The sequence below is a fragment of the Pelodiscus sinensis genome, chromosome 8 (genome assembly GCF_049634645.1).
Source record: "Pelodiscus sinensis isolate JC-2024 chromosome 8, ASM4963464v1, whole genome shotgun sequence".
Taxonomy (NCBI): domain Eukaryota; kingdom Metazoa; phylum Chordata; order Testudines; family Trionychidae; genus Pelodiscus; species Pelodiscus sinensis.
The window spans coordinates 5,713,478-5,740,255 of NC_134718.1; the positions used below are offsets into that span (position 1 = coordinate 5,713,478).

At 52.0% G+C, this 26,778-nt stretch overlaps 1 protein-coding gene across 6 annotated transcripts in view; it reads left to right on the top strand.

The window, feature by feature from the left end:
- WDFY4 (WDFY family member 4) overlaps positions 1-26,778 on the top strand; it is a 187,041-nt gene that overhangs the window by 58,565 nt on the left and 101,698 nt on the right. For all 6 annotated transcript variants that reach the window (XM_075934641.1, XM_075934642.1, XM_075934640.1 and 3 more), the window contains 11 exons: positions 4,965-5,179; positions 6,083-6,141; positions 7,492-7,699; positions 8,036-8,112; positions 9,931-10,149; positions 14,159-14,343; positions 16,396-16,627; positions 19,952-20,103; positions 21,673-21,784; positions 23,104-23,294; positions 26,100-26,252. In XM_075934641.1, coding sequence (XP_075790756.1) covers positions 4,965-5,179; positions 6,083-6,141; positions 7,492-7,699; positions 8,036-8,112; positions 9,931-10,149; positions 14,159-14,343; positions 16,396-16,627; positions 19,952-20,103; positions 21,673-21,784; positions 23,104-23,294; positions 26,100-26,252 — 1,803 coding nt within the window. The remainder of the gene's footprint in view (positions 1-4,964; positions 5,180-6,082; positions 6,142-7,491; positions 7,700-8,035; positions 8,113-9,930; positions 10,150-14,158; positions 14,344-16,395; positions 16,628-19,951; positions 20,104-21,672; positions 21,785-23,103; positions 23,295-26,099; positions 26,253-26,778) is intronic.

The window sequence follows — 26,778 nt, forward strand, 5'->3', positions numbered from 1 at the left end:
AAGGCCAAGGTGCTGTTGGAGTCTTTAAAGGCAATTTATGAAGCATCGCTCATCTGAGCACCCAACCCTGGTGCTTTTGCAAACTGTGGATGTGGCTTCGATGTAAGGGCCACATTTCTACAAGGCAAATAGTCCCTTCCCTTAAATGCAAAATCATCAGTGTCAAGATGAAACTGATACCTCTTTGGAAGGTGAATGGCAACACAAACTCACTTCCCGACCCGTCTCACGTAAGCCAGGTTTGTGGTGCAGGATGTTTGCCACATCAGGGTATTAATATGGAACTTTCACAACCGCCGTCTCCTCTTTCGAGCGATCTCGGCATGTCTTGCTTTCTGGATGGCTTCCGAGGACGGAGCCTGTCAGCTGTCAGAAGCGTCGCTGCCTGATCTTTGCGATGCTTCCGAAAGACTCATTCCACGCTCTTGTCAGCGAACCAGGAAGTACACAGCATGTATTGCCTCGGGGAAACAGCGCTTTTCAAAATGTAATTCTGTTCCTCGTGAGCCGTGCGGAGAGTCTTTCAGGGATGACCGAGGATGGATGGGGCTTTAGAAGTTGACTCCTTCATTCAAAACCCATCACCCAGCTCCATCATTGAATCAGTCTTGCGGGTCAGGTTTATCAGCGCAGGCTGGGGTTTCTATTTTGTGCTGTTTCCCACAGGTCTCTCTCCTGGGCAGGTTCTTACCCGCTGTTGCTGCTTTTAGACCTTTTCTCGCTCCTTTGCCCTTGGGTTGAGTCTTTGGTGTAGCGGAAGTGGAACGATTTGCCCGTGTGGCTGATGTTCAGAGCCAGGGCACGTCACACACACGCACACGGCACAACTGCTGCTTATAAAGTTGCGGAAGTGCTCGGTTCGTCCCTTTCACGTTCCCGGCGATATTGTTCGATATTTGACACCTCTCTGCCCATAAGCATTGACTGTTATATTACCGTAGCACCTAACTGGTCAGGGCCTATTCTGTGACAGCCTAGATACCCACCTGGTAAGAGACTGTGAATTCTCTAGGGCAGAGCAGACAAAGCAGACCAGGGGAATCAGACACCCGAAGAGGGGAAATGCTAAGCAAAGAAATGACAGAGCCAAAACTCAACTTTCCTAGGCTCTACTCCGGTGTCTTCTCCGCTTTTGATGGAGGGCTGGAAGGAGGCACAAGAGGTGATCCAGGGGCAGAAAACTAGGCTGCCCCTGCCAGGTGTTTATCTAACCTGTTCTTCTGCAGCTCAAAGAGATGCCTTCCCTCCTAGCCCTGCCTCCGGCGGGCAGCGTGAGGTTGCTTACCCTGCACCCAGCCGCCCTTCCCTCAGCGCTGAGGCCGTAGTACAGGAGCTGCGGCACAAGCCCGACCCTTTCTTTAAAAGCTCACTCCCGAACGCCTCAGCAGCCTTGCTGGGCGCAGAAGTCTAGGGAGCCGTGCAGAGAGCCCTAGGTAGAAATCACCGAAGTCAGACAGCTCTGCCTCCGTATGCAAGCACAGTACGGGCCTGTACCATTCCCAGTGCCTGCTTCCCACTGGTCCCAACGCACCGGGGCTGCAGCCCGTGACGTGTGGCTTCTGTTCTACAGTGGGCAGGCATTCTCTCAAGCAGGCCTTACTCAGTGCCAATGGGCCGGCTCCCAATTAGCAAGCTGCTGGGCTAGAGAGGGCTTGGGTCTCACGGCTGCCACCGGGGACTCGAGTTCTGGGTTCTCATCCCCATTCTGGCTCGGTGTGACTGCCTTGCTCGGGGCCCCAGTTCCAAAAGCACGTCAGTGACTTAAGGAGTCTGTCGCATTGAAAGTGTGTGCGTTAGGCTCCTCCCAGTGGGTAAGACACAGTGCTGTAGCGAGGGGGGGCTGGAGGGGCCAGTTGTCCCCAGGTGCCGCGGTAGGGGGGTGCCAATTTAGACCCCCTCCCCTCCCCCATCATCCCTCAGCTCGCCTGCTCCTCCTCCACCCACCCCCGCCAGCTGGAGCCTCTTCCCTGCCCGCAGCCCGACCCTACTCCATCACCACCGGTGGGTTAGTGCATGTGAGGGCCTGACCCCAAACTGGAGGGGGTGGAGGAAGATGTGGTACAAGCTCCACCCCCCTCCTCCCAGTGTCGGGGTCAGGAGTGCGCCAGGTTTGGGGCCACATGGCGGCGGCGGAGGAGGGCACAAATTTTGCCTTTGCCCCCGGGCGTGTAACATTCTCGCTACGCTTCTGGTAAGTCAAAGCATATTGGGTGCTTGAGGGTATGTCTATGCTGCATGCTTATTTCGCAATACGCTGTTCCGGAAGAAATACTCCAAAATAGCATCTTTCGAAATAGCGCGTCTACACTACAGGGAAACCTGGAATGACTCCAAGGCGGGCTCCCCTAATATGGACGTGCTATCTTGATGAGAGCCCCAGGAGGCACTGGGGAGTAATTACTTTGACTGGCCAGGGGGAGGCGCTATTTTGAAACAGCAGTAGTGTGGACGCTCCATGGCTATTTTGAAATAGCTATTTCGGAAGAGGCGTTATTCCACGTGGAGTGAGGTTTACAGAAGTCGGACTGAGCCGCCCGTTATTTCGAATGTATTTCTAATTTATTTACACATGGCTGTGTAGACGCTTGCATTGTTATTTCGGAAGAAGAGCCGTTATCCCGTTAACGCTGCCATGTGGCCGCACCCTTACCATCAATAATTGCCAGGGGAATTAGGTGCGACAGGCGCTTTTGCCAATCCCTAGATCGGTGCATAAACGAGAGAGAGTATCTCCTTTAGAGTGGTAGCAGGAAGTTGCATCCATGTGCGTCTGCAAAGAGCGTTGAGTTCTTTGAATGAGAGGCATGAAGGAAGTGCGAGATTTAGTTGGTGTTTTATGGATCTGTCTCTCCCGCATTTTTAAGCCCCAAGGGACCAGAGCCTGTTGAAATGAAGCAACACTTTGAACCTTTGGCGGCATTTGTCTGTCCCCTAACAAACCAACATCATTTGCAAGGGGGAGAAATTCAACTAGCAGGAGGAAGCTAGGGCTACTTAGGACGATTGGGCAAATTACTAGATGACATTTTGCCCTAAGTCTCCAATCTGAGGCAGAGCCGGTTTTAATTGAACCTCCAGTTGACTAGCTTACGGTGCACGTACCATGTGTTAGGGAAATCAATCTGCGGATATGGGGGAATGTGGACTGGTTTCCTGCCACCATTAACGTTTTCACTCAAAAACCATTTTACTGGAACTAATATTCCTGAAAACAGCACATTTTATTCAAAACAAGGCAATCTTGGTATTGACAGAGCTGCCGTGATAATGAGAAAAATCAATCTTTTTGTACTCCATTGTGGTTCTATTGGATTTATTTTGGAGTAAACCTACAGTTTCACTTAGCCACGATCTGTATTTTTTTTCAACTTTACGCAGATTCTAAATAATAATGTTTTCATCCGGTAGCAGAGTGAGTGAAAGAACTGCAATAAAAATATGTATATATAAAAATAAAACTAGACATCCATTTCTACAGCTTACCCAGTCCTCTTGCTAGAAGAAAAGAAATGTATATTGGGCCTGGAAGGGATTTTTTGTGCGCATTGGGAGAGAATACGTTTTGTCCTGTATGAAGGGAAAAGATTAAGTGATTGAGATTTAATGCTAGATGAAGACTTTTTCCCACACCCTCTTTCCTGCCCGGGAATAGCAATTTAAACAGGAGATGGGCCAGTTGATTTTGTTGACACCTGGCTGAAGCAACAGTTTCTCTTTTATTTCTGAGGAATTTGTTTGTGGTTGCTCCCCAGAGTAGGAACATGTTTTAGTAATTCTGTAAAGTAGAATCCTACAACTTTATGTACAAGCTTGCTACACAATGTCTTACCAGGACACTAATGATCAGCAGAATATGAGGACAGGATAAACGGAGGTGTACCAAGGTCTGTGGTGGGAGGAGACTGAAGATAAATCCATGATGTAAATCCATGGTGCCTTGTCTCAAAAAAGATCTCTGCGCATTGGAAAAGGTTCTGAAAAGGGCAACAAAAATGATGTGGGGTTTGGAACGGGTCCCATTTGATGAGAAATTAAAAACACTAGAACTTTTCATCTTAGAAAAGAGGAGATTAAGGGGGGGCTACGACAGATCATGACAGGTGTGGAGAAAGTAAATAAAGAAAAGTTATTTACTTGATCCCATCACATAAGAACTAGGGGTACATCTAGACTTCATTCGTCTTTCGAAAGGAGATATGCAAATTTGGTGCTAATTTGCATATCTTTTTCCGATCGCTTTTTTGAAAGCGTTTTTTTTTTTTAAAGCAGTTTAGACATGGGGAGAAAAAACCCTTTTTCGAAAGAACCCTTCTTCCTCAAAAATGAGATGTGCAGGGTTCTTTTGATAAAAAGGTTTTTTTTCCAAAGAACCACATCTAAACTGCTTTCTTAAAAAAACTGCTTTCGAAAAAGCGATTGGAAGAAGATATGCAAATTAGTGCCAAATTTTCATATCTCCTTTCGAAAGAAGAATGTAGTCTAGATGTACCCTAGAGGTTACCAAATGAATAAGTAGCAGGCTTAAAACAACAAAAGAAAGTACTACTTCACGCACTGCATAGACAACCTGCGGAACTCCTTGCCAGAGGATTTTGTGAAGACTAGGATTTTAACAAAGTTCAAAAAAGAGCTAGATAGATTCATGGAGGTTAGGTCCACCTGTGGCTATTAGAAATGGTGTCTCTAGCCTCTGTTTGTTAGAGGTGGGAATGGGTGACAAGGGAGGGATCACTTGATGATTCCCTGTTTGGTTCACTTCCTCTGGGGCACCTGGCCTTGGCCACTGTCGGAAGACAGGACACTGGGCTAGATGGACCTTTTGGTCTGACCCAGCCTGGCCGTTCTGCTGCTGCTCGTGGCTGGCTCTCTGCAGCTCTCCAGAGGCCAGTGAAATCAAGGATCTGCCTGGAGCCAGCCTGTGGAGCTAGGGTCTCCAGCACTGACCCGGCCCCTCTTTGTTTCAGCTTTCGCAGGAAATCCAATGCGCCGTGGCCGATCACGTCCAGTCCTTGGTGAAGTCCGAGAAGAGCCGTCAGGTGATGTGCACGGCCGGCTTGCTGAGCACCATCCTGAGCTCCTGTCAGCACCCTCTGGTCCTCGACGGCCACCCCCTGCACCTGCCTCTCATCAGGATTTTCGAGAAACTCGCCTCCCAATCCATCGAGCCGGATGTCCTGAGGTATCCGACTGGCTCTACGGCCTCGGTCTGCGCCGGGACCGGGGCTCCTCCCAGGAAATGAATGAGCAGCGAGGCATTTCTCCCGGGGCGTTAAGTCCCCGCCGGGATCCCTCGCTGGCGTACAGTTAGAGAGGTGCCTGAGAGAACTGCTGAAGCAGAACCGAGGAGAGTAATTCTCTGCGTTTCTGTAGAGCCCTCCCGCCGGGGATCTCCAGGCAGCTGACAAATGGGAGTTAATTAAAGAACTGCAGTATAGCTGGGAGGAACGCTCAGGAGTGTTTTCCTCTGTTTGTCAGATGGGGAAACTGAGGCACGAAGCGACAGTCATACAGTGCGATGGCGCAGTGGTAGAACCTGCACGCGTATTTGTCAGGCTCCTGCTCTCACCCATAGACTGCACAGCCTCCACTGAAGTTAACAAAGGCCAGTGTGGAGCAGGCTTTGGAAAGACTGGGGTGCAGAGGGGTTCGAATGCACATCACACGTTGGCCTAGACGCGGGTGGGCAAATACCGGCCCGCAGGCCAGACCTGGTCCACCAAGGCTAGCTCCCGGCGGGCCCTTACCGCTAGATTCACCTACCATTGGCCGTTCCTGTGTGACCAGGGTGGAAAAAGCAACAGCTCTCTACTTTATATTTGAGAGTGTGTGTCTGTCTGTCTCCCAGCTGGGGGACATGCGCCCCTCCCCCAGCTGTCGGCAGCGTCCTGGAAAGGTGTTTCTCACCTGGCCGCAGGCTGCTGGGGTGAGAGAGAGTTGGGGTTGTCCTCTCCCCGCTGGGGCAGCTGCATCCTGAACCCCTCAGCCCCACCCCGGAGCAATGATTTACATGAAGAAAAGCAATGAATTGAGTTAGGGAGCCGAGCAAGGCCGGGTAAGTCCGCCGTGGTGTTTGTTTCCTCAGGCGGTTCCTCTGGCTCGGGACCCCGCCACCAGCCGTGCCCGGGGCGTGCAGCAGGCCAGGTAAGGGTCCGTTGTATCAGGAGGCTAGCGTGCAGCTTGGAACGAAGGGGAGAGCAGCCATGTGGGAGCCTGGCGTCCGCGTTCCCAATCCCCGTGTCCGGAAGGGGAAGCCGTCTGCCTCCGCGCAGACCTCGCGGGCCACAGAATCGGTCTCTAGAGTGGGCCGCGGTGTCACACTGGCCAGCAGCAGGAGCTGGGTCGAGAGTGCCCGGAACTCGCCGTGCGAGCCTGTGCTAGAGTCTCGCCCGGAGGCGGAGAGAGACTCAAATCCTCACAGCTTGGGGGAATGCTGGCCGGTGGGTTATACCCCCCAAGGCTCCCCAAAGGTGTGTGGCCTACTGGGCTGAGGCGTGGGCCTACCTGCCCTCTGGAAGCGGGGTCCGGAAGGAGCGCCCCTCCACAGGGCTCTCTTCACTGTGCGCACCTCCCAGCTCCACGCCACCGGCACGCCTCACCAGAACAAGACCACAGTGCTAGCATGTCTGCCCCCCTCCCCAGTTTCCACAGGTGTCAGAGACCCCGTCAATGGCAGGGGGTGGAGAGCCAGCTGCACAGGTTCTGCGCAGGCACCAACTCACCTCACACCGGCCTGTTGGGTGTAGCTGTTGAATGATGGAGGTGGGGAAGGAGCCGGCAGAGCTAGGGGCCTGAGCGGGAGAAGGGATAGAGGAGTGAATTCCCACCACAGGAGCTACGCAGGGAAAGAATAGCTGCTGCTCATGACTTTTTTGGTCTGAAATATTTCTCGGCGAAAAACGCATGTTTGGCGGCACTGAAATACTTTGTGAACATGTGTTGGTTTCCCCAAGCCACTTGTAGAAAACAAACAAAATAAACAAAGCCGGGCTTTGCTTTTGTTTCGGTTTGCACCCATTTTTTTCTTTTGAAAAGTTCCTTGAATTTTACTTCAAAATTCAAAAAATGCGTGGTCTGTCTGTCCATCCCTTTGAGAGACATGTTGACATCCAAGCCCAAAGTCGCATTTGTGTCCAAACAAAAGGTTTCATCTGATCCGAAAAGAAACTTTAAAAATTTAATAAAAAAAAAACTTTTTTCAGTTTGCTGAAAATAAACCATTTTCCTTTCCACGTGAAAGTGCGTTCTTAGAAAAAATTAACTCACCATCGGACTGAATAATGCTTCATTGCCCCGGTTCCGTCCCTACCCCCCCTCTCCTCTCGGCCTTGGGAAGGTTTCTGCAGCCCACGGAGGTCTCATGGAGCACATGGGGAGAAGCAGTGACACATAAGGGCCACGCTTTGGAGCTGCAGTCGGTGGAATGGGAAGGAAGCATGCCACGGGATGGAAGCAGTGACGGTGCATTGCTAATGCTGGGCGTTACTGTCCTAGGTTCAGGAGCGTCCGTGCCAGACAATCCCGAGGCTCCTCCGCCAGCCACGCAGACCACCCGTGCCCCGTGGGTGCCGAGGGGCTCCGCGAGGGCTCTCCAGACGGCGATGAGCCTCATCTCCATGACGTCGCCGCGGAACTTCCAGCCGCACAACACGTCCTTGGCGCCGCCCTTCGTGGAGTTTGACATGTCCTCCGAGGGATACGGGTATTGCTGCCCTCTAGGCCTCTCTCTCGGTTACCTCACAGAGACTCCAGTCTCTGGACCAAACAAGAGCGTCTCGGCCGATCCTCCTGCCCCCACAGCTCCCTCCCGGCCAGCAACTCACACGGCCGGCCCACAGCCCTCCTAGAGACGGCAGAGAAAGTCTGCCATGTCCTTACCCTCCTCCTCAGCCTAGAGGCCCTGCGCTGCTGCCCCGGGGGCCGAGGCTGCAGGGCTGCAGTCCGTGGGCGGGGTGTAGTCGGTGTGGAGGGAGCACAGAGCCGGGTCCTTAATGGTGCACAGAGACAGGCTTGTATTTCTCCTTGCTTTGTTTTGCAGCTGTTTGTTCCTCCCCGCGCTGTCCACGGTGATGGGCCCCAACGTGGAACACTCCATCTCGGGAGGGGTCGGCGTGGGTAGGTACCTGCTGGGTCACATGGAGCCTTCCGAGAAGGAGGTGCCTCGCTGGCCTGCCGTAGCCAGAGATGGTCACGTACCAGCCCACTGCTACCACGCCCTCCCAGCTCTTGCAGTATAGGGCTCAGGACTCTCGACAACAGGCCACCCGGCAATGTCTGCTCTGACCGTTAGCAGCAAAGGGGAGACTTCAGGCAGGACAGATACCAGGAAAACACCCTAAGATGCTGAGGGGCAACCTGCAGCCCATCGGGGTTCTATGTATGGCCCACAAGGCATTTTGGTTACCGTTGCCCACGTGCTGGGTTGCCAGATTCCATCCATGTAGGCTTTTTCCTACCAGTATAACTCGAGTGACAGTCAACCTGTGGAACTCCTTGCCAGAGGATGTTCTGAAGGCCAAGACTTTAACAGGGTTCAGAAAAGAACTAGATCCACTCATGAAGGGTAGGTCCATCAAGGTCTACTAGCCAGGATGGGCAGAGATGGTGTCCTTAGCCTCTGTTTGTCAGAAGCTGGGAATGGGTGACAGGAGAGGGATCACTTGATGAGTCCCTGCTCTGTTCACTCCCTCTGGGGCACCTTTGGCCACTGTGGGCAGACAGGACACTGGGCCAGATGGACCGTTGGTCTGAGCCAGGATGGCCGTTCTGATGTGCTTATGACACACACGTAACGCAAGGGCATGGGAAGTGAGGGGCGGGCTGATGGCAGACCACAGTGACTGTGAGAGCTGTGCAGTCCCTCTGCGCCCAATCCCAGCGCTGCTGCGGTTCAGCCAGCACCACCCTGCGAATTCTAGCGACGCACGCGGAGTTAGCCAACCGCCCCCCGCTGGGAGACAGTCTTGGACTCGACAATTGTGCGGCCCACTGTGAGAGGAAGGAGGGAGACTCCTGCGGCCCCTTCACTAGCCTCGGTCGCCCCAGCTGCCCCAACGCATGAGACCATTAGCCTGTGAGAGACTCTCCCACTGGAAGGGACAGAAGCTGCGTCAATGATACCCTTTAAAATCAGACCAGACGAAACACTTGGAAACACCCCGCCTCTCTCACTCCTGCATTGGCCTGTTGTGGGTAGGGTTGCCAGATACTTTCACAAAAAATGCCGAACATGGTGGGAAAAATATTGATTAAGCAAAAAAAAAAAAAAAGTTGAGGGGGGAAAAAAAAACCCACATGCTCCCCGCTCTCCCCCCACCCCTGCCAGACGCGGCAGGGGAAGAATGTCCCAAGTGGCCTTCCGTCCGAGAAAAACAGAAAATACTGGATAGTTTGCATGTCTGGTATTTTCTGGGGGTTTTTTGTTTGTTTTTGTTTTTTTTTGTTGTTTTTTTTAAACCAGACAGAGGCCACAAACACCGGACTGTCCGGGCCAGTACCAGACTTTTGGCAACTTTAGTTGTGGAGCTGCTAGGGACTCTCTGAGGTAGCTCGGTCCTCATCCCAGATGTAGACTTCCCCGCGAGAGGCCCGTTTCTAGAGTCTCTGTCCTCACTCAGTGGCCTGATAACCCCATTTATCTCCCGGGAATCCTGGACCACCCACCTCCCGTCTGGCAGACTAATGAGACAGGCAGTGCTGTCTAGTGGGCGGAGCATGGGGGCTGGAGGAGACACGACGAGAACTAGGAGCTAAAGTTCCGGGATTCCACAACCGCTGCCTCCACTTCCATGCTGGGGGACTTTGGAGAAGTTGCTCCACAGCTCTGTGCCTCTCCTGGCTTTGAGATCCTCAGCTGAAAGAGGCCAAGGCCGGTGGTTCGGGTCTGCACAGGGGAGCCTGCGTCTTCACGCTCATTTTGTTTCCTACCCACAGGTACCAGGCTGTTCCCCCCCTCGGGCGGCCTGACACTCTCCTCCTGGTTCCTGGTGAGCAAGTTCTGTTCCGCCCGCGACGCCCACCCCCTGCGCTTCCTCACCGTGGTGCGCCACATGTCGCGGATGGAGCAGGAGTTTGTCTGCCTGGCCGTCAGCCTCTCCCCCGTGGACCGCTCCTTGGTCATCTCCACAGAGGAAGTGGAGTTCCAGCCACTGGGTAAAGCTTTCTGGGGCGGCTGCAGTGGTGCGGGGAGACTAGTGATTTTTTTTAAGGGGGAAATCTCCCCTTTCCTTTCAAAACGGGATTCCAGCCTTCTCCGGAGCTAGGGACCTCAGGAGTTCTGTGCGAGAAGCCGGGAGGGCCGTGAAGGGAGAGGGAGAAGGATTTCCCTCATGGCGTCCAGCCCCAGGGTTGGGCACCCCCCGGGACGTGGGACTCCCCTCGTTCAAGCCCCCTCCCTCTCACACACAGCTGAAGAGGAGAAGGGATTTGCACACCCCTGGGCCATGGGACACGGTGACATGGGGCCCTCAGTCTCTGTGGCTGAAGCCATTCCGTTGTGGATACAAGTCAGAAGGGAGGTGGTCCTCTTCCTCCTCCTCCTCCTCCTCCTCCCCTTGATCTGTGGGGTGGCCTCGGAGCAGCCCCACCAGCCTGGTTCCCGTGCACTGGCTAGGCCGTTGAGTTCTTGATTTGGGAATCCCTCGGGGGGGCTTGGGCAGGAGATAGGAGCCCAGGAGTTGAGCAGGGGAGGCGGCAGAGGCAGAACCGGGCGCAGAGCCCAACGGGAGTGTAGGGAATAGCCCTGGGTGCTTTCCACGTCCAGCCACTAGCAACAGTTGGCCCAGGGAGAAGTCCCCAGGGCGAGGGAGCTGCCGGTGCCTCTAGCCACTGTCAGCCCCACCCAGTTCTAGGCCAAGGCCACAGGGCATCCGATCCCGTGGGCGCACTGCTGGCTGGGATGTGTAATGTGGGCCAAATAGGCTTGGGGCTTGCCCCCAAAGTCAGCTCCCTGGTCCTCAGAATGGCCCAAAGCAATCAGCTTTCCAGGATGGCGTTCGGGGGTCGTTGCTACACAGCGCGGTCAGCAGCCCACGGAGCAAACACCAACACGCTTCCCCGGGCGTGAGCTGGAGCCACAGCCAGCTCACTCTGGCATAGAGACTGGGGTAAACCAACTCTCTGGGTTATCCTGGATCCTTGCAGGGTAGAGATGGTGATCTAGATTCTCGGCCGTGCTGAATTTGTGCTTCGTGTGGCAAAGACAAGGCACGATCAGGGGATCTGCATCTCCTTGATTCTCCAGGCAGATCCGTGCCAGCGTCAGAGTGGATTAGAGTGGACTGTATCCCAGACAGTCATGTATTAGGACAGTCTCTTTTCCCAAGAGCTCTACCCGGACTAGATTGAGGCTGGGTCAGAGGCCAGGCACATAAGATCTGTACCAGCTGGGAACTCCCTCACCAGTGGAAGGGAGGAGTTGCAGAGAGGTGCTGGAGTTCACCCAAGGATTAATACTGGTTCTATTTATTACTCCACTTCTCTTCTTTGCTCTTAGGAGAACCTCATTTCTTGCAATTAGTAGAACTTGGTGCTGCTTGGAGTGAAATTGATGGCGATTTCATTGCAAGTTAAACAGACAGATTGTGCATTAAGTGCTCTTCTAGTTTTCTTTTTAATTACATTTCTGATCCCTTTTCCCAACCCTCAAGAGAAACACCCAACACACGTGAAAGATCATTTTTACAATCTATTACATCGTGTACTATGCCGTGTGTCAACATCATTGTATTTTCCCAGGTGGGCTCTGCAAACCTGACATCAAAACTAGAGGCCATCTGGCTGTAGTTAAGCAATCATTTGGTTTGTCTTACTTAGAGCAGAACAGATAATTGTGGGAGTTTTTTTCAGTTTGGCCACTGAACAGAAAAACCAGTTCATTTTGAATAAAAATGGGTATATTTATTTTGCTGCCATTTCTTGACGTAATGCAAAACAGGAAATGTTCTCCAGGTCGAATGAAACGTTTTGAACATTTATTTGATGACATGTTCGACATGAAACGTCTCAAGGTTTGCCACAGCAAACCGTTTAGATGTTTTTCAGAAAAATTATTCGCACTCGGATTGGTCTGAAACAATTTGCTGAACTCCAATCTTAATTCACCATTGACTTTGCACACCCCAAAACTGCATTTTTTTGGGCACATTTACTATCCTGCCAAAAAGATTTCACCCGTCTCCAGCCTCAGTACGAGTTAGTGGAAGTTTAGAAGTACAGGTCGAGCCCCTACAGAAGAGGCTATGTCAAACTGCGTGGCTATGTAATAGCTAGGTCTTATTGCTGCGTCTAGTCTCAGTATTGGATAATACCGATCCCATTATTGCTATACGCTGGCACCTGCACAAACATCTAATGTGAATCTTCCCCCCAAGAATTGGAGCTTTCTCCAACAAGAATGGTTTCTTAAGTATGTGAAATTACACCCCTTTTGCCATTTACATTCTGCTGTTCATGGAGACGACATAAATTAACGTGCTAAATTGTGCCAGGTGCCCAGAAGTCTTTGAGAAGAGTGCTGCTTATAAATTAATACCGGCTATTATTCTCACTGATAATGACGTGAGGGACATGCGCCGATTTGGAGAACAGAGCGAACACCTCCCAATCGCCTGGCTTCCCAAGCAAACAGCCAGCTGGCTCCTTTACTCTGGATTGTGAATGGCTAACCTCAGACGGTCCCTTGTCCATTCCTTCTCACCCAGGGGTCAGAGCTGTGCTTGGTATTTCAAATGTGACCCTGATTAATCCAGGGGGAAAGACGGGAGTGTGGGATGTGCTGCAGCTGGGATTTTCGGTCTAATGGAGTTAGGTGACTCGCTCTCATTGAACTAGATGCCTAATTCCTTTAGGCTTCTTTGAAAACACCAGCTTGCCTGTCTCTCTCATGCAGTTACCATGTACACAGGGTCTGAACTTGACTAGCCTCTGAGAGGTCCTTTTCATAGCACGTCCCTCAGTCTTGTTTAGAACTGGTTTCGTTTTACAGCAGCGAGGACGGTCAGAAACAGCCATTATCTTAGGAGCCGGCGGTATTTGGGAGCAGAATCTGAAGGGTTAGGAAAACCTGCAGTCCTGATACTAGAACTCCAGCAACCTAAGGCCTTTTTATCCCTCCTATCCCTGCTTTCCAGAAGCTCCCCAGGCCTATCCCTGGCCCTGCCGCTGGCTGACTTGGTGATCCTGAGCAAGGGGGAGAGGTAGATACGCTGGAGGGAAGGGATAGGGTGCAGAGTGACTTGGACAATTTGGAGGATTGAGTCAAAAGAAATCTGATGAGGTTCGACAAGGACAAGTGCAGAGTCCTGCCCTTGGGACGGAAGAATCCCTAGCACGGCTTCAAGCGGGAGACCGACTGGCTAGGCAGCAGTTTGGTGGAAAAGGAGCTGGGGATTACAGCGGATGAGAAGCTGGATATGAGTCAACAGGGGGCCCTTGTAGCATACGGGGTTGCATTAGGAGGAGCATTGCCAGCAGATCCAGAGAAGTGATTATTCCCCTTTATTTGGCTCTGGGGAGGCCACAGCTGGAGTATTGTGTCCAGTTCTGGGCCCCCCACTACAAAAAGGATGTGGATGCACTGGAAAGGGTCCAGTGGAGGGCAGCCAAAATGCTGAGGGGGGCGCTGAAGCGCATGACCTACGAGGAGAGGCTGAGGGATTTGGGCTTATTTAGTCTGCAGAAGCGAAGAGTGAGGGGGGATTTGAGAGCAGCCTGCAACTGTCTGAAAAGAGGTTCCAAAGAGGCTGGAGAGAGGCTGTTCTCAGTGGGGGCAGATGACAGAACTAGGAGCAATGGGCTCCAGTTGCAGTGGGGGAGGTCTAGGTTGGATATTAGGAAAAATGATTTCCTTAGGGAGGGGGTGGAATCTCCGTCCCTAGAGGTTTTGAAGTCCCAGCTTGACAAAGCCCTGGCTGGGTTTATTGAGTTGGGATTGGTCCTGCTTTGGGCAGGGGGCTGGACTTGATGACTCTGGAGGTCTCTGTTACTTCTATTAAGGAACTTCACCTCTCTGTGCCTCAGTTTCCCAGTCAGGACATTAATATTCATTGCATGGCCATAATGCCCAGAGGCCCCCATCAGGACTGGGGCTGTATTTTGCAGGCCTTGTGCACACGCATGGTAAGAGCCACTTGCTGATTACAGGCTTGTTCTTCCCCTGCAGACGTCATGGAGCCTGAAGCGGAGGTCCCGAATCACTCCTCGGCCCCCAGTCATGTCGAGTTCAGCTGCAGCAAGCTGGTAGCCACCGGGCAGTGGCATCACCTCACGGTGACGGTCGCTAAGGAAGCGAAAAGGAACTGCCTGGTTTCGGCGTACATCAACGGAGAGATACTTGGCTCTGCTAAGGTAAAGTCTCTCTTCCTAGAGCCGGGCTTGACAGCTGCATTTCTTGGGCCGGTTTTCCCTGTTTTATTCGTCCCAGAGCGAGGGGACCCCAGAAAACCAGGCCATCCGTGTGTGTCAGAGCACCAGACGTCACACGACCCCACAGAGACTGAGGTTCCAATTCTCACTGCGGCCTTTAAAACATCTCACGTTGAGGCTGTGAAGGCCTTAGGCCTATATATTGGACTTTTGTCGACAAAACTATACCTGCGTCCACACTGCCTTTGAGTTATGTCGACATAACGTCGACAAAACTCAGCAGTTTTGTCGATGTATGTAAACCTCATTCTACTAGGAATAACGCCTTTTATCGACAGAGTTCTGTCGCCAGAAGGCGTTATTGCATCTACACTGTCCTTTGCGTCCACACTGTTATGTCGACAAAGTAGCTTGCTTTGTCAACAGAACTGGATGTAGTCCAGACGCTCTTTGTCGACAGAAGCTTTGTCGACAGTATCCGTCGACAAAACTGCTGTCGACAAAACCCTGTAGTCTAGCCATACCCTTAGAGACTAGCAGATTTATTAGGGCATAAGCTTTTATGGATAAAACCCACTTCATCAGATGAATTGGAGTGGAGTTTAGAGGCATGAGTAGATAGATAAGCACAACAAAAGCAAGAGGTTAACTCATATAATAATGAGGGAGGGTCAGAAGAAGGCAAATAAAAACCACCTCTTTATTTTTTTTTTATTATTATTATTATTATTTTAACTTTCTAGATTTTTAAGCCAGTCTCAAGGAATGTGTCTAGACTACAGGCTTTTGTAGACAAAACTATACCTGTGTCTACACTATCGCCGAGTTCTGTCGACAGAACATCGACAGAACTCGGCAGTGGTTGGCCATACAGAATCAATCATCCAGTTTAAGGAAGTCCCTTCCCTTCTCTGCTGTCATTCATTTATAGCAACCTTGGTGTCTTCCTTCCGACTCCTCGAGTCGGACAGACGCAAAGCTTGCATGTACGCTATGCTTTCCCCGTGAAGGCAACCTGCTTCATTCCAAATATTCTTTCTCATAATTGAGAAAAATTACATCTCCACAGCGCCTTGTGGGACCCATATCCATTCTGAGAATGAAAACTTCATTTAATTTGCCTTCTTTTACGCGAGACTGGAAGTCATCGATAAAACCAGGCTCGAGCATTGCAGCCATTTGAAGGATTCACAGCAAATGTGTTTATCATAAATCAAATAACTGGAAATAAAAACCAAAGGAGGCATTAGTAAATAAGAGATGGTCTCCGAGTCCGTGAAGAACAACTCAGGTGACAAATCAGAATTACACAAGGGTTAATATCTAGGACCAGGATTTTAGGATCATGGGAACTGAAGATAGGATCAGACCTCTGAGCAGTGTCTCCTCTAATCTTTGCTATCTGTGTGTGGAATAAATTTTGTTACACACACCAAATCATGTGCAGATGTGCACCACCAGTAAAACACATCCTGCCAACTGCACTCTGCTAATCAGTTGGGCGACACTTGAATCTCTCCTGGGTGGTCACCAAAGCGTTCAGCTTGCCAGGAACACTGTCTCTGAGAGCCATCTGATCCAGTCTCCTACAATCCCCAGCACCAAATACTCCCTAGGAAAGTGATAGAAGTGTAGCCGTGTTAGTCTGGTGTAGCTGAAACAAAATACAGGACTATGTAAGGGCCAGGATCCTGTGGTTGCAGGTATGGGATTTTACTTGGTATCGCGTTCCGGGAAGGAGGGACCAGAGATGTATCCGGTGAAAGGTTACAAAAGCTTCATTTTAAGTGCTGCAAAGAAGGGGCCAACTTGATCCCTAGTGGAAACCTGCTAAAGTTTAGTTACATCCTCTCGCAGCGAAACCACATGCTCCCTTGTGTTCATGCCAGTGCTTGTGTAACTAGGATTGGGCCCCAGGTGCAGCACCCCCGTGACTCCCCTTGGCTTGAGCAGGGAACAGGACAACCCGTGTCTTGCTGGGCAGAGGTCCCTATGGCTGCGCAGAGGCACAAGTGAATTCTCTCTCCGGTGCAGATGCAGTACATACAGCCCTTGCCCGGGAGCTGTGTTTCCATGGACCCCTCCTCCTTCGTCGACGTCTACGGCTACATCGCTACCCCCCGCCTCTGGAAACAGGAGTCCGCCTTGGCCTGGCGCCTCGGCCCCACGTACTTGTTTGAAGAGCCGCTCTCCGTGGAAACCGTGGAGGTTATTAACAAGCTTGGGCCCCGGTACTTCAGCAACTTCCAGGCAGTGCGGCTTCCAGGTACGCGGGGACTTGAACGTGCTGCCCCAGGGTTCATTGGTATCCGTTAGGAATGCGCCCGGAGTCCCGGGAGGCCTCCAGAAAGATGGGGCCTCACTGGGCTGGGGACGGGCCATCGGCCTTACCATCTACACAGGCAGGGCAGACGAAGAGTGTGAGGAATGAAGTATAATTATCCCCATTTCACAGGGCAAACTGAGGCACAGTGCTAGGCCTCCCCTAGGAGCTAGGCGAGAGGGGTGGGAGGTACAAAAGCACCGGAATGTCGATCGGCCTCTTCAGACACCTCAACACCTGCCAAATTCTGACAGGGGTTTTCAAACGTTTTTTCTCATGACCCGGTTGAAGAAAATTGTTGATGCCCACGACCCGACAGAATGTGACCGGAGTGTGGGCTCCGGGGTGGGGCTGAGGGGTGTGGGAGGGGGCTTTGGCTTTGGGGGGGTCATGACTGGGGCAGGAGGGGCTGACCTCCAACAGCTCCTGGACAGTGGTGCAGTGGGGGCGCTAAGGCAGCTTTCCTCCTCTCCTGGCTCCACAAACCAGGCTGCACCCCAGAAGCAGCCGGCAGCAGGCTCCCAGCCCATGGGAGTGTGGCGCTAGTGCTGGGGGTAGGAGCAGTGTGTGGAGCCCTGTGCGCTACCCCCTTTCCCCTCCTAGGAGCCAGGCCTGCTGCCGGCCGCTTGCCAGGGCCCGATATTCCACCCCCCACAGCGCTGGGTCACGTTGGACTCCCCAGGTCACACAGGGCACGTGTGGCAGAACCGTGGATTAAAGGCAGAGCGATCGGTCAGGCCCCCTCCCCGTGGTATCTGGGCCCCTCGTAATTGTCCACGTGTTTCTCCTCAGAACCCCTTGCTAAGCCCCACCCCTTGGGTAGCTCAGTGCTCCTCTCCTCCCGCGACCCACGACAACAGAAGCGGAGAGAATGAGGCTGTGTCTACACTTAGGACTGTCGAGTACAGATATGACCCCCCCCCCCCCCCCCCCAGCACAAGTATAACTCGGGGCAGGGACAGTGAGGCCCTGCTTAGGCGAGTGGAGTGGGGAGGAACCAGAACCGTAGGGTGCTCACCCCAACGGCTCTGCATGGCCCCACCGGGCCTCCCCATCTACACAGCTCTGCTTAGCAGTGCCACCTCCTGCTGCTCCACCCATGCTGCCACTGGAGGCTTTGGCAGCAACCTTTTCCCACTGAAGCATGTACTAAGGTCAGGTGACTTGCCCAAGGTTACACATGACTTTTGTGGCAGAGAGAGCTCTAACTGACCCGGCTTAGCGCTCCAGCACCTGAGTTCTAGCTCCGTGACTTGACCCCAGCCCCAACCCTCTTTGTTTTCGGTGGTCACCTTGTTATTTATGGAGACTTCCGTCTGGGTGAGGCAGACATGAAGGAAGAACCTTTGTAACAGGGCCATTATAAATTTGCAATGCTAGACAAAACCCTAGCAGAAAAGGAAACAGCAATCTCCTTAGCTGCACAAGCCCCCAGAGGGGAACGGTGCAATGCCGCGGGGGAAGGGGGGAGTCCGACGTTGCATTCAGTTTAATGAAGAAGCTTTCTAACTAAAGCATACTGTTAGCGTCAATTATTAAACAGGCAGACGGTGCATCTTCAGTACATTTGAGTTATTGATTGCTGCCTGTTCAACTGCTGAGTGTATGCACGTCGGCATTAGGAAGTTAGCAGGCGGGGGAAGTCTTCTCCCACTTGGAAACAGCAGAACAAACCCATCTGCTGAAGTTGCAGCCCAAAGCAAAGGACAAGGGCGGGGTGAAACTTTCCACCAAAACGTTTTTTCATTGGAAAATTGATTTTTTTTATGACACACTTTTTCCCCCCATGTAAAAGGTGTTTTCTGTGGAAAACTTCTGATTTTTAGGGGGGGTTAAAAATGCCTGAAAATCAAACTATTTCAGCCAAAAGCCAGAATAGTTTGATTCTGCAGCAGTGCCTTATGGGAGTTGTTTGAGAGCTTCATGCTCCCATTCTCCTCTATGGCCGAGGGATCTCCAGCCAGCCTTCATTTCCCATGATGCATCTTGGTCTTTTGATGCACCGCCTCCTCTCTCCAAGGGTATGTCTACACTGCAGAGTTTGGTAGGAAAAACAGGTGTTTTTCCGACAAAATTTGAGGAACGTCCGCACTGCAATCGTGTTCTTCCGCAAGAAAATCGAAAGCACAGAGGGGTTTTTCTGGCGTTAGTAATCCTTATTCTACGAGGAAGAAGCCTTTTTGCGAAAGAGCTCTTTCGGCAAAAGGCGTGTGGACGGGGAAGAGGGAGTTCTTTCGGAAGAAGAGGAAAACGCACAGGTGCCCTGGTGGCCATTCCGTCCACAGCAATCACAGCTGACATGCAAGAGAGCGTTCATTCAGTGTGGATGCTCCCTTTCGAAAAAGCAGATGGCTTTTTCAATGCAGTTTTGCAGTGGGGTCACTCTCTTTCAGAAGAAGTTTTTCAGAAGATCTCTTCCAAAAAAAGCTTCTTCCGAAAGAAGCCTGCAATCTCGACGTAGCCCAAGAGGGGAGACCGTTGGGAAGCTAGGGATGTGTAGTCAGATCCACTGACATGACTCAGTTTCCCAGCACAACGCTTGGGAATCACTTGGAGTATGTCTAGACGGCAGGGCTATTTCGGGATACCTCTGGTATTTTTCGAAATAATGGACACATTATTTTGGTATCCCTGTAACCCTCATTCCACGAGGGTTAAGGGATGTCTCAAAATAGCGCGTTATTTCAAAATTTGGTGCTGTGTAGATGTGCCAGATTTCAAAATTAGTAATTTCGAAATACAATCGAAATAAGACATGCAATTTGCTTAGCACAAATTGTGTATCTTCTTTCAAGTTTAGGGTGCTGTGTAGACGTACCTTGGAGAACAGGGTATAAGTGTGATGGGGTAAACCATTCCGCAGCTCTCAGCGGGGGGGAGTGGAAGGTCCTCCATGAGGTGGTCCCGTAGTCCAGTCTCTTGGACCATGTAGAGAAGCAAGAATTTACCCTACACGAATGAGTGACAGATCCCTCCTTAATGACATGTGCATCGTGCCGTGAACTCTTGGCCTTATGGAGATGCTGGCTGTAGGATCTGCAAAGAACAGGCTCCAGTGGGGACAGACCGAATGCATCTCCTATTGGGGCACATGCTGGCAAGCGCCAACTTCTGGGCTGCAAAGATGAGGGCCCAGTTCTGGTTCTGTTGAGGCTGAGCCCTTTCTGAATGCCCCCTTCTCCCTCACTGTTCGTCCACCTCCTGTTTGGTCCTCATGCGCAGAGCAGGTGAAATGGCTCAAGGATTTACAAATCTGTTTCGTTTTAGCTAATTGCCACTCCAAAGCGCCGCAGCCCACACCGTTGGTTGCAGAGGAGAGAATTTCGTTTGGGATCAACGCCACATGCTCCATTACCACCACCGTCCAAGCCATAAAGAGCGGCTATAATGAAGTGGACGGTCGGCATATCGCCAAAGAGGTCACAAGCTTTCTTCCTTGCATTCAGCTCTTCTTGGAGCAAAGTCCCTGCTTTCGCTATAACATCCTTTCTCTGGTGCTTTTGCTCAACTCCGGGGTCTGAGTCTCCTTTCATGTACGCCCAGATCACACTAATACAAATCTCTTCACTTCTGGGGAGTTACTCCAATTTTGCACCGAAGGAGGTGAGCGGAGATTCAAATCAATTTATGTTACAGGAGGGAATTTGTTTTCTCAAACACCATATGTTTAAGTTGCTATGCAATTGACAACTAGAGCTGAGAGAACAATTGATTTTTGGTTTGATGGTCAAACCGAAAAATAATAATAAACACCCCCAGCTCTGTTTCCAATGGAAATGGAATTGTTTCCTGTTCTGTATGAAACGAAAAACCAAAGGCAAAAATAAAAACGGTAGTCAGGCCAAATGAAATGCTTTAAACGTCGACTCGAAACAGTGTTTTCAAATAATTGTTGACAATTTAAAAGGATGTTTTCTCGATCAAATGCTTTGAGTTAAAGCTATCCGGAGGAAATGAAAGTCAGAATGGCTTGGTTAAAACTGGACAACAACGCGTTGAGATTTTTTGCAGCTGAAATGATTGTGCCTAAGTAAGTTTTGAAGCCCCAAAAAACGTGGCTTTGGCCAAATTTCTGTTGGCTGAAAAAAATCCGTTCAGGTCTATTCGTGCTACGGATGTTAAAATCCCTTCTCCGGGATTTCCCTCATCCTCAGCCCAGTGTCTACAGGCAGTAGCCTTGCAGACTTTCCTTAGCCTCCCACATCCAGGTTTCTAGGGTCCTTCCCTGAAAGATCTGCCCATTCCAGGCTCAAAACATCGATTCCTCCTTCCACTTCCAGAGTTTGCTCCTGGCAGGCTTCTTCAGTCCCGAGGGAGCTGCTCTGGATCTTCGTACAGGTCCCCGTTGCGCTCGATATGGATGTTTGGGCGCCTTAGCTCTGATTTCCAACAGTTTTTACCCTTCGGTTACTGGCGTGTGCTCTTGACCTGAGCTCCATCTTAGCCACGCTTTGGTGTTAGCTGGAGAGCAAGAGACAAGCCATAGAGCTCTCTGACAGAGCTTGTTAAAATCCTGCTTTGAAATGACAAAAACTAGGTTATTCATGCCTAAAGCTGGCTGGGTAGATGGACTGTGGCACCAATCCAATTAAACCAACTAGTCCAAATAAGTATGTCCCCTTTAAGAAAGTCTTTGTTGGCTGCTCCTGTCCACCTAGGCTACTGGTTAACCATTCACATCCCTAGTGGGAATGTCTATAGCCCCCCCCCCCCCCGGCTTACAAATACCTCAACTCAACATCCACCAGCAAAGTCTCTGAGCTAGTCGTCCCTGCCAGTGCGGTACCCATGATAGACACAGTCCGGGCCATGTGTGGTGGAGCTGGAGGGATGCATGAGTCGTTCTGACTTTGATTCTGCTTTTGTAAAACAGTTTATCTGTGCAATGTTCTAGCTTAGTCCAAAAGTGCTAAAATAACCCCACATACAATCCCCAATTCCTTGCTTCCGCCGACCCAACTTCACCGCTGGCAATTTTTCCTTTCCAGATGGGGATCATTTCCCGTGACAGCTCAACACCAGTTTTCCTGGCTCGCAATATTGCCGGACACCTCGCGGGGCCCTTACGCACCATTGGCGCGGTGGCTGTGGGCCAGTTTGGTAAGTAGAAATTGGGGAATGGAAAAGTAAGAGCATGAGAGTTGCGGCTAGTCGGACCGGCTCTTCCAATATTGCTCTGTTCTGCCCTACAATGTGTACATAGGACTTCCAGGCTATGTCGACACTGTGCTGGTTTTGCGCAAGAAATATGCAAATGAGACTAAGCGTGGAATGTCGCCGAGCCTCATTTGCATAATTAATGAGCAGCCACTTTTTGCGCAAGAGGCTTTTGTGCGAAAAGGAGCCGCCTCCCTGGCTCTTTCTTGCGCAAAAACCCCCTCTTGCGCAAGAGCTGTTTTTCCGAAATGGCATTTCTACCTTTTCCTCCAGCAGTTTCATTTCTCTTCTGGGGGATGGCTTCTGCTTTTTTGTTTGTGGACGTGCTGTAGGTTTGCATAGAGATGAGCCAAACCAAAGCCCTGCTGCCAAGTAACCCTGAACTTTGGGGAGGTTCCAATCTAGAGTTTGGCTTCATGGCTGGTCCCTACCCTTACACTAGAGCAGGGGGGTTCAGATGATGGGGCGTGACCCAGCCCTGGGGGGTGGAATGCCTGGGTGCTGGGGCTCATTGCTGCAGGGAGATCAGGTGAGCAGTGGGGGGGGCTAAGGCAGCTCCCTGCCTGTCCTAGCACCACAGACCGTGCTGCACCCCAGAAGCAGCCGCCAGCAGGCCCAGCTCCTAGGTGGGGAGGGGTGAGGGGGATTCATAGGATTGCCCCTGCCCTGTGCACTAGCTCCGCACTCCCACTGGCTGGGAGCCTGCTGCTGGCTCCTTCTGGGGTGCAGCCTGGTCTGTGGTGCCAGGAGAGGCAGGAAGCTGCCTGAGCCCCCTGCCCCCCCCCCCCCCCCGCTGCACCGCTGACCAGGAGCTGCTGGAGATAAGCCCCTTCTGCCCCAACTCTGCCCCTCCAAAGCCGGACCCCCTCTAAAACCCCACCCCGGAGCCCACACTCCGGTCACATTGTTCAGTCGCGGCATCAACCCTTTTCTTTCACTGGGTCATGAGAACAAAAGCTTGGACACCGCTAGTCCCCCGGCCGGGACAGCACTGCAGACTGGCCGGCTCCGGAGTGCTGCTCCTGGCTCCGGCGCCGCTGCTCAGACCCCTCTCTTGCTGAGTGGGGCTGTTTCAGCAAAGTCCCCCTCCCCTCCTTTCCGAGGCAGCCAAGTTCAGCGCTTCACAGCAGCCCGCGCTCCCGGTGCAAGCTCTCCCCTACACAGCGCTCCAGCGTGACGCGGAGCATCCCTGCCCATAAACGTTCGGCTCTCGGCTGGCTCCGTGCCGGGGGTGGAGCAGTAACGGTTGGTCTCCCCCCCAGGGGTGCGCGTGTTCCAGTCCTGCCCTGCAGCGAACAGCCTGAACTTTATTGGGGGACCCACCATTCTGCTGGGCCTCGTCGCCATGGCGCAGGACGACCACGCCATGTACGCCGCCGCCAAAGTCCTCAACTCCGTCCTCAACCGCAGCCCCATGAGTGAGACGCTGATGAGCCACATGGGCGGGTACCAGGTGAGCGCGAGCCCCGCTTGGCCCGGGTGCTGTTCGCTGCAGCCCTTTATCCTGCGCTCCACGTCTCGGTCACAGCTCCGCAGCCGATGGTGAAAGCAGCCAGACAGAACAGCCTGCCAGACTCTCTCTTCCCAGTGTCTTCACTTACTTGTTACAGCTAAGCAGGGTGGGGAACCTAAGGCCCCGGGCCTGGATGCGGCCCCCGGCTTGCCTGGATCCAGCCCCCAATACTCGGGGCTCCCCCAGCACTGGGGAGGCCGTGCTGGTGCACCAGCCCCGCCCCCCCTCGCCACCTTACCCACGAAGCTGGAGCCTGCAAAATCTACCAGCCTGGTGCCTGAAAGTTCTGGTGTGCGAGGAGAATGTGGGGAGCGTTTCTCCTTCTCACTCGGGTGCTGTCGGGGGGGGGGGTCTGGTGTTGGTTTTTCTTGCTTCTCTTGTGTGTGTCCCCAACTGATTTTTCTGTGGGTCAGTGGCCCCGGACCCACAAAAGGTTCCCCAGCCCTGCATAGAGGCACACTGGCCGTTGTGTGAAAGCCCTAGCCACAGAGCAAGTAACACGTAGGTGGCAGCAGTGCAAACTCCCCATCCCGCATCGGGAAAACGTGCCAACCGCATGGGCTGTCTGACCCTCAACCTCTCTCTGCTGATCCTGCCAGTGATGGGGTGGTGAGCGATCATGGGGTGTGTGTGTGGCGGGGGGGGCGGGGGTCTATTGTCTGCTAGGAGCTGAGCAGAGACAAAACTCCAGTCTGCAGCTCAGAAAGCGTCACTCTGCCTGCCCCAAACTCAGCTTTCCATACTGCGCAGCCTTGAAACGGAGGGTTGGGTCTGGAGCTGTGAATGGATGCAGGGGCCTGGCTTCGGAGTGTCCGTATTTTAGATTGGAAATAGGTGGAAATCAGACACATGTCTGCAGTTGCAGCTGGGAGCCACGTTGGGGGAGTGACATGATCCGTGTCCTCTCGGCTGAAGAGAGCTGAATAAATAATTAGTCCCCCCGTACACAGCACCCCTGGATCTGGGAACACAGTGTTTGAGTGACTCTTAGCACCGTTTGAATTATTCATTGAGAACGAGCCAGCTGATGAGTTCAGACCACGCTTCCCATCCGGTCCTGATTCCTGGGACTGTCTTCATTGTTCTTAAGCGCTTGCCAGTAAATCCACAGCCTCTGGCTTGTCTGTGATCTTTTCACCATACTCTCGTTGTGCAGTTACCTGTGGCACATGGAATGGGCTTTGCTCTCCGACTGGACTGCTGTCGCTTTCCGTGTGACCGATCAATGGAGAATTACCTATGTAAACGCTTTCTGGTGCTCGCTCCCAGGGGAATAAGCCTTCTAACGTTTGTGAAACTTGAGAGCTTTTACCCCTTTTCCAGACCAGGGCAGGGGTCACCCAAACACTCACAGCGAGAGCCAATGGAAAACCAGGAGGATTTTCATGGAAACGTGTCCCTGTACCTCATTTGAAAAAATCATTTGAATTTTGTTTTACCTCCTCCACTCACAAAGGAATAATACGAGTAACATTGTCATCAGCTCTCCACGTATATTCACACGCTGTCCTCGGTCATGGTCATTCCGCACCTGTTTACAGGTCTTTCCTTCCTTCCTGCTGCTGCTTACCCAGAGCCACGTCCCTCTCTGCTGTCAACTCCCTTCTAAAACCCATCCTGCCAATTACTTTAGGGCTGCGTCTAGACTGGCAAGTTTTTCTGCAAAAGCAATTGCTTTTGCGGAAAAACTTGCCAGCTGTCTACACTGGCCACTTGAATTTCTGCAAGAACACTGACGATCTCATGTAAGATTGTCAGTGTTCTTGCAGAAATACTATGCTGCTCCCGTTCGGGCAAAAGCCCTCTTGCACAAATGCTTTTGTACAAGAGGGCCAGTGTAGACAACACGGTATTGTTTTGTGCAAAAAAGCCCTGATGGTGAAAATGGCGATCGGGGCTTTCTTGCGCAAAACCGCGTCTAGATTGGCACGGACGCTTTTCCGCAAAACGTGCTTTTGCGGAAAAGCATCCGTGCCAATCTAGACGCTCTTTTCTGCAAATGCTTTTAACGGAAAAACTTTTCCGTTAAAAGCATTTGCGGAAAATCATGCCAGTCTAGACGTAGCCAAGAGGTATATTAAAAAGTTCACTCCCTGTTTGAAGCTCCAGTCTTATGTGTCATGTGCGCTTCATGTATGACTAATACATGTCAATGTATGGAAACTGTGTGCGGTGCGTGGTGGCACGTCGGGGATCCCCCGATCCTGCACCCCCATAGCAGCCAGACGAGACTCCACCAGCCACTGGAATAGAGGGGGTTTATTGCTTCTCCAGGATACAGCCCAGCACAGACATGATGTGGTTACAGGAGTCAGGGCCAGGATGCCTCAGCCCCCTTGGGGTAGGGGTCCATCGCCCCCCCTCCCCCCCAATCTCCAGTACTCAGCTTAGTCTCCTCTCTTCATGTTTTCCCTGCAAAAACTGCCTTGCTCCCAAGCTCTGCCCCCCAGCCAGCTGGCCGTCTCTGCCTCCCTTCCTTTCTCTCTCCCCCTGGGAAGAGCCTTATTATCGACGCAGGCTGGGATTAGGTGTCTGGGCCATTCCACATGTAGGTGAGTCAGTGGGAATTGCACATCACAGTGCAGGGGAACCCCGGGTTCCAGAACAGACAGCCCCCCCACTACGTCACACGGTGCATGTCTTATTCTGTCATCACATTGACTAATACAGCCTGCGGCACGATTGTGTTTTCTCTTGGTCTCTCTCCAGCTTTGGGGCTCATGACCGTTCAATAACTCTTTTCAGATCCTGGCGTACCTCCTAAAGAGGAAGACAAAACTGTTAAACAACAGGATTTTACAGCTGGTGCTTTCGGTAGCAGGCACGGCAGAGCTGGGCGTGGAGTCCTCGACGATAAAGAACTACGATGCCTTCCGATACGTCCTCTGTAACTTTGAGGTAAAGCTGCTGGCACCGTGCATGTTCCCTTGGCTGTAGTAGAGGAGGCGCTAGAGTGTAAACTTAGTTCTGGGGCAGCATCTCCTGAGCTGGTGTATGTGATAAGAAGGCAAGAACGTCTCCAATGTGGGTCTGAGCACAGGGTGTTTGAATCACAGACTCCTAGCAAGGGAAGGAACCTCAAGAGATCATCAAGTCCAGTCCCCTGCCCTCATGACAGGATCAAGCACCCTCTAGATCATGCCTGATAGATAATAAACTGCCTCTTAAAAATCTCCAGTGATGGAGAGTCCATCATTGGCCGTCTGGATTTAGGTGCAGTTTGGATCTGTCTCCAGATTCCTACCAGGAGGGGAAGTTCTTTTTGTTTCTCGCTCCAGGCAGCAGATCCAGAAGAGTATGTTTGTATCCGGAGATGGGCTGGGGATTAATTGCTTGTCCTTTGGGTGCGGCCACCCCATCTTCAGCTGTCCACGTTCCCTGATCGTTCCAGGAACTGAACAAAGCTCAGATTGGCACTTTACAA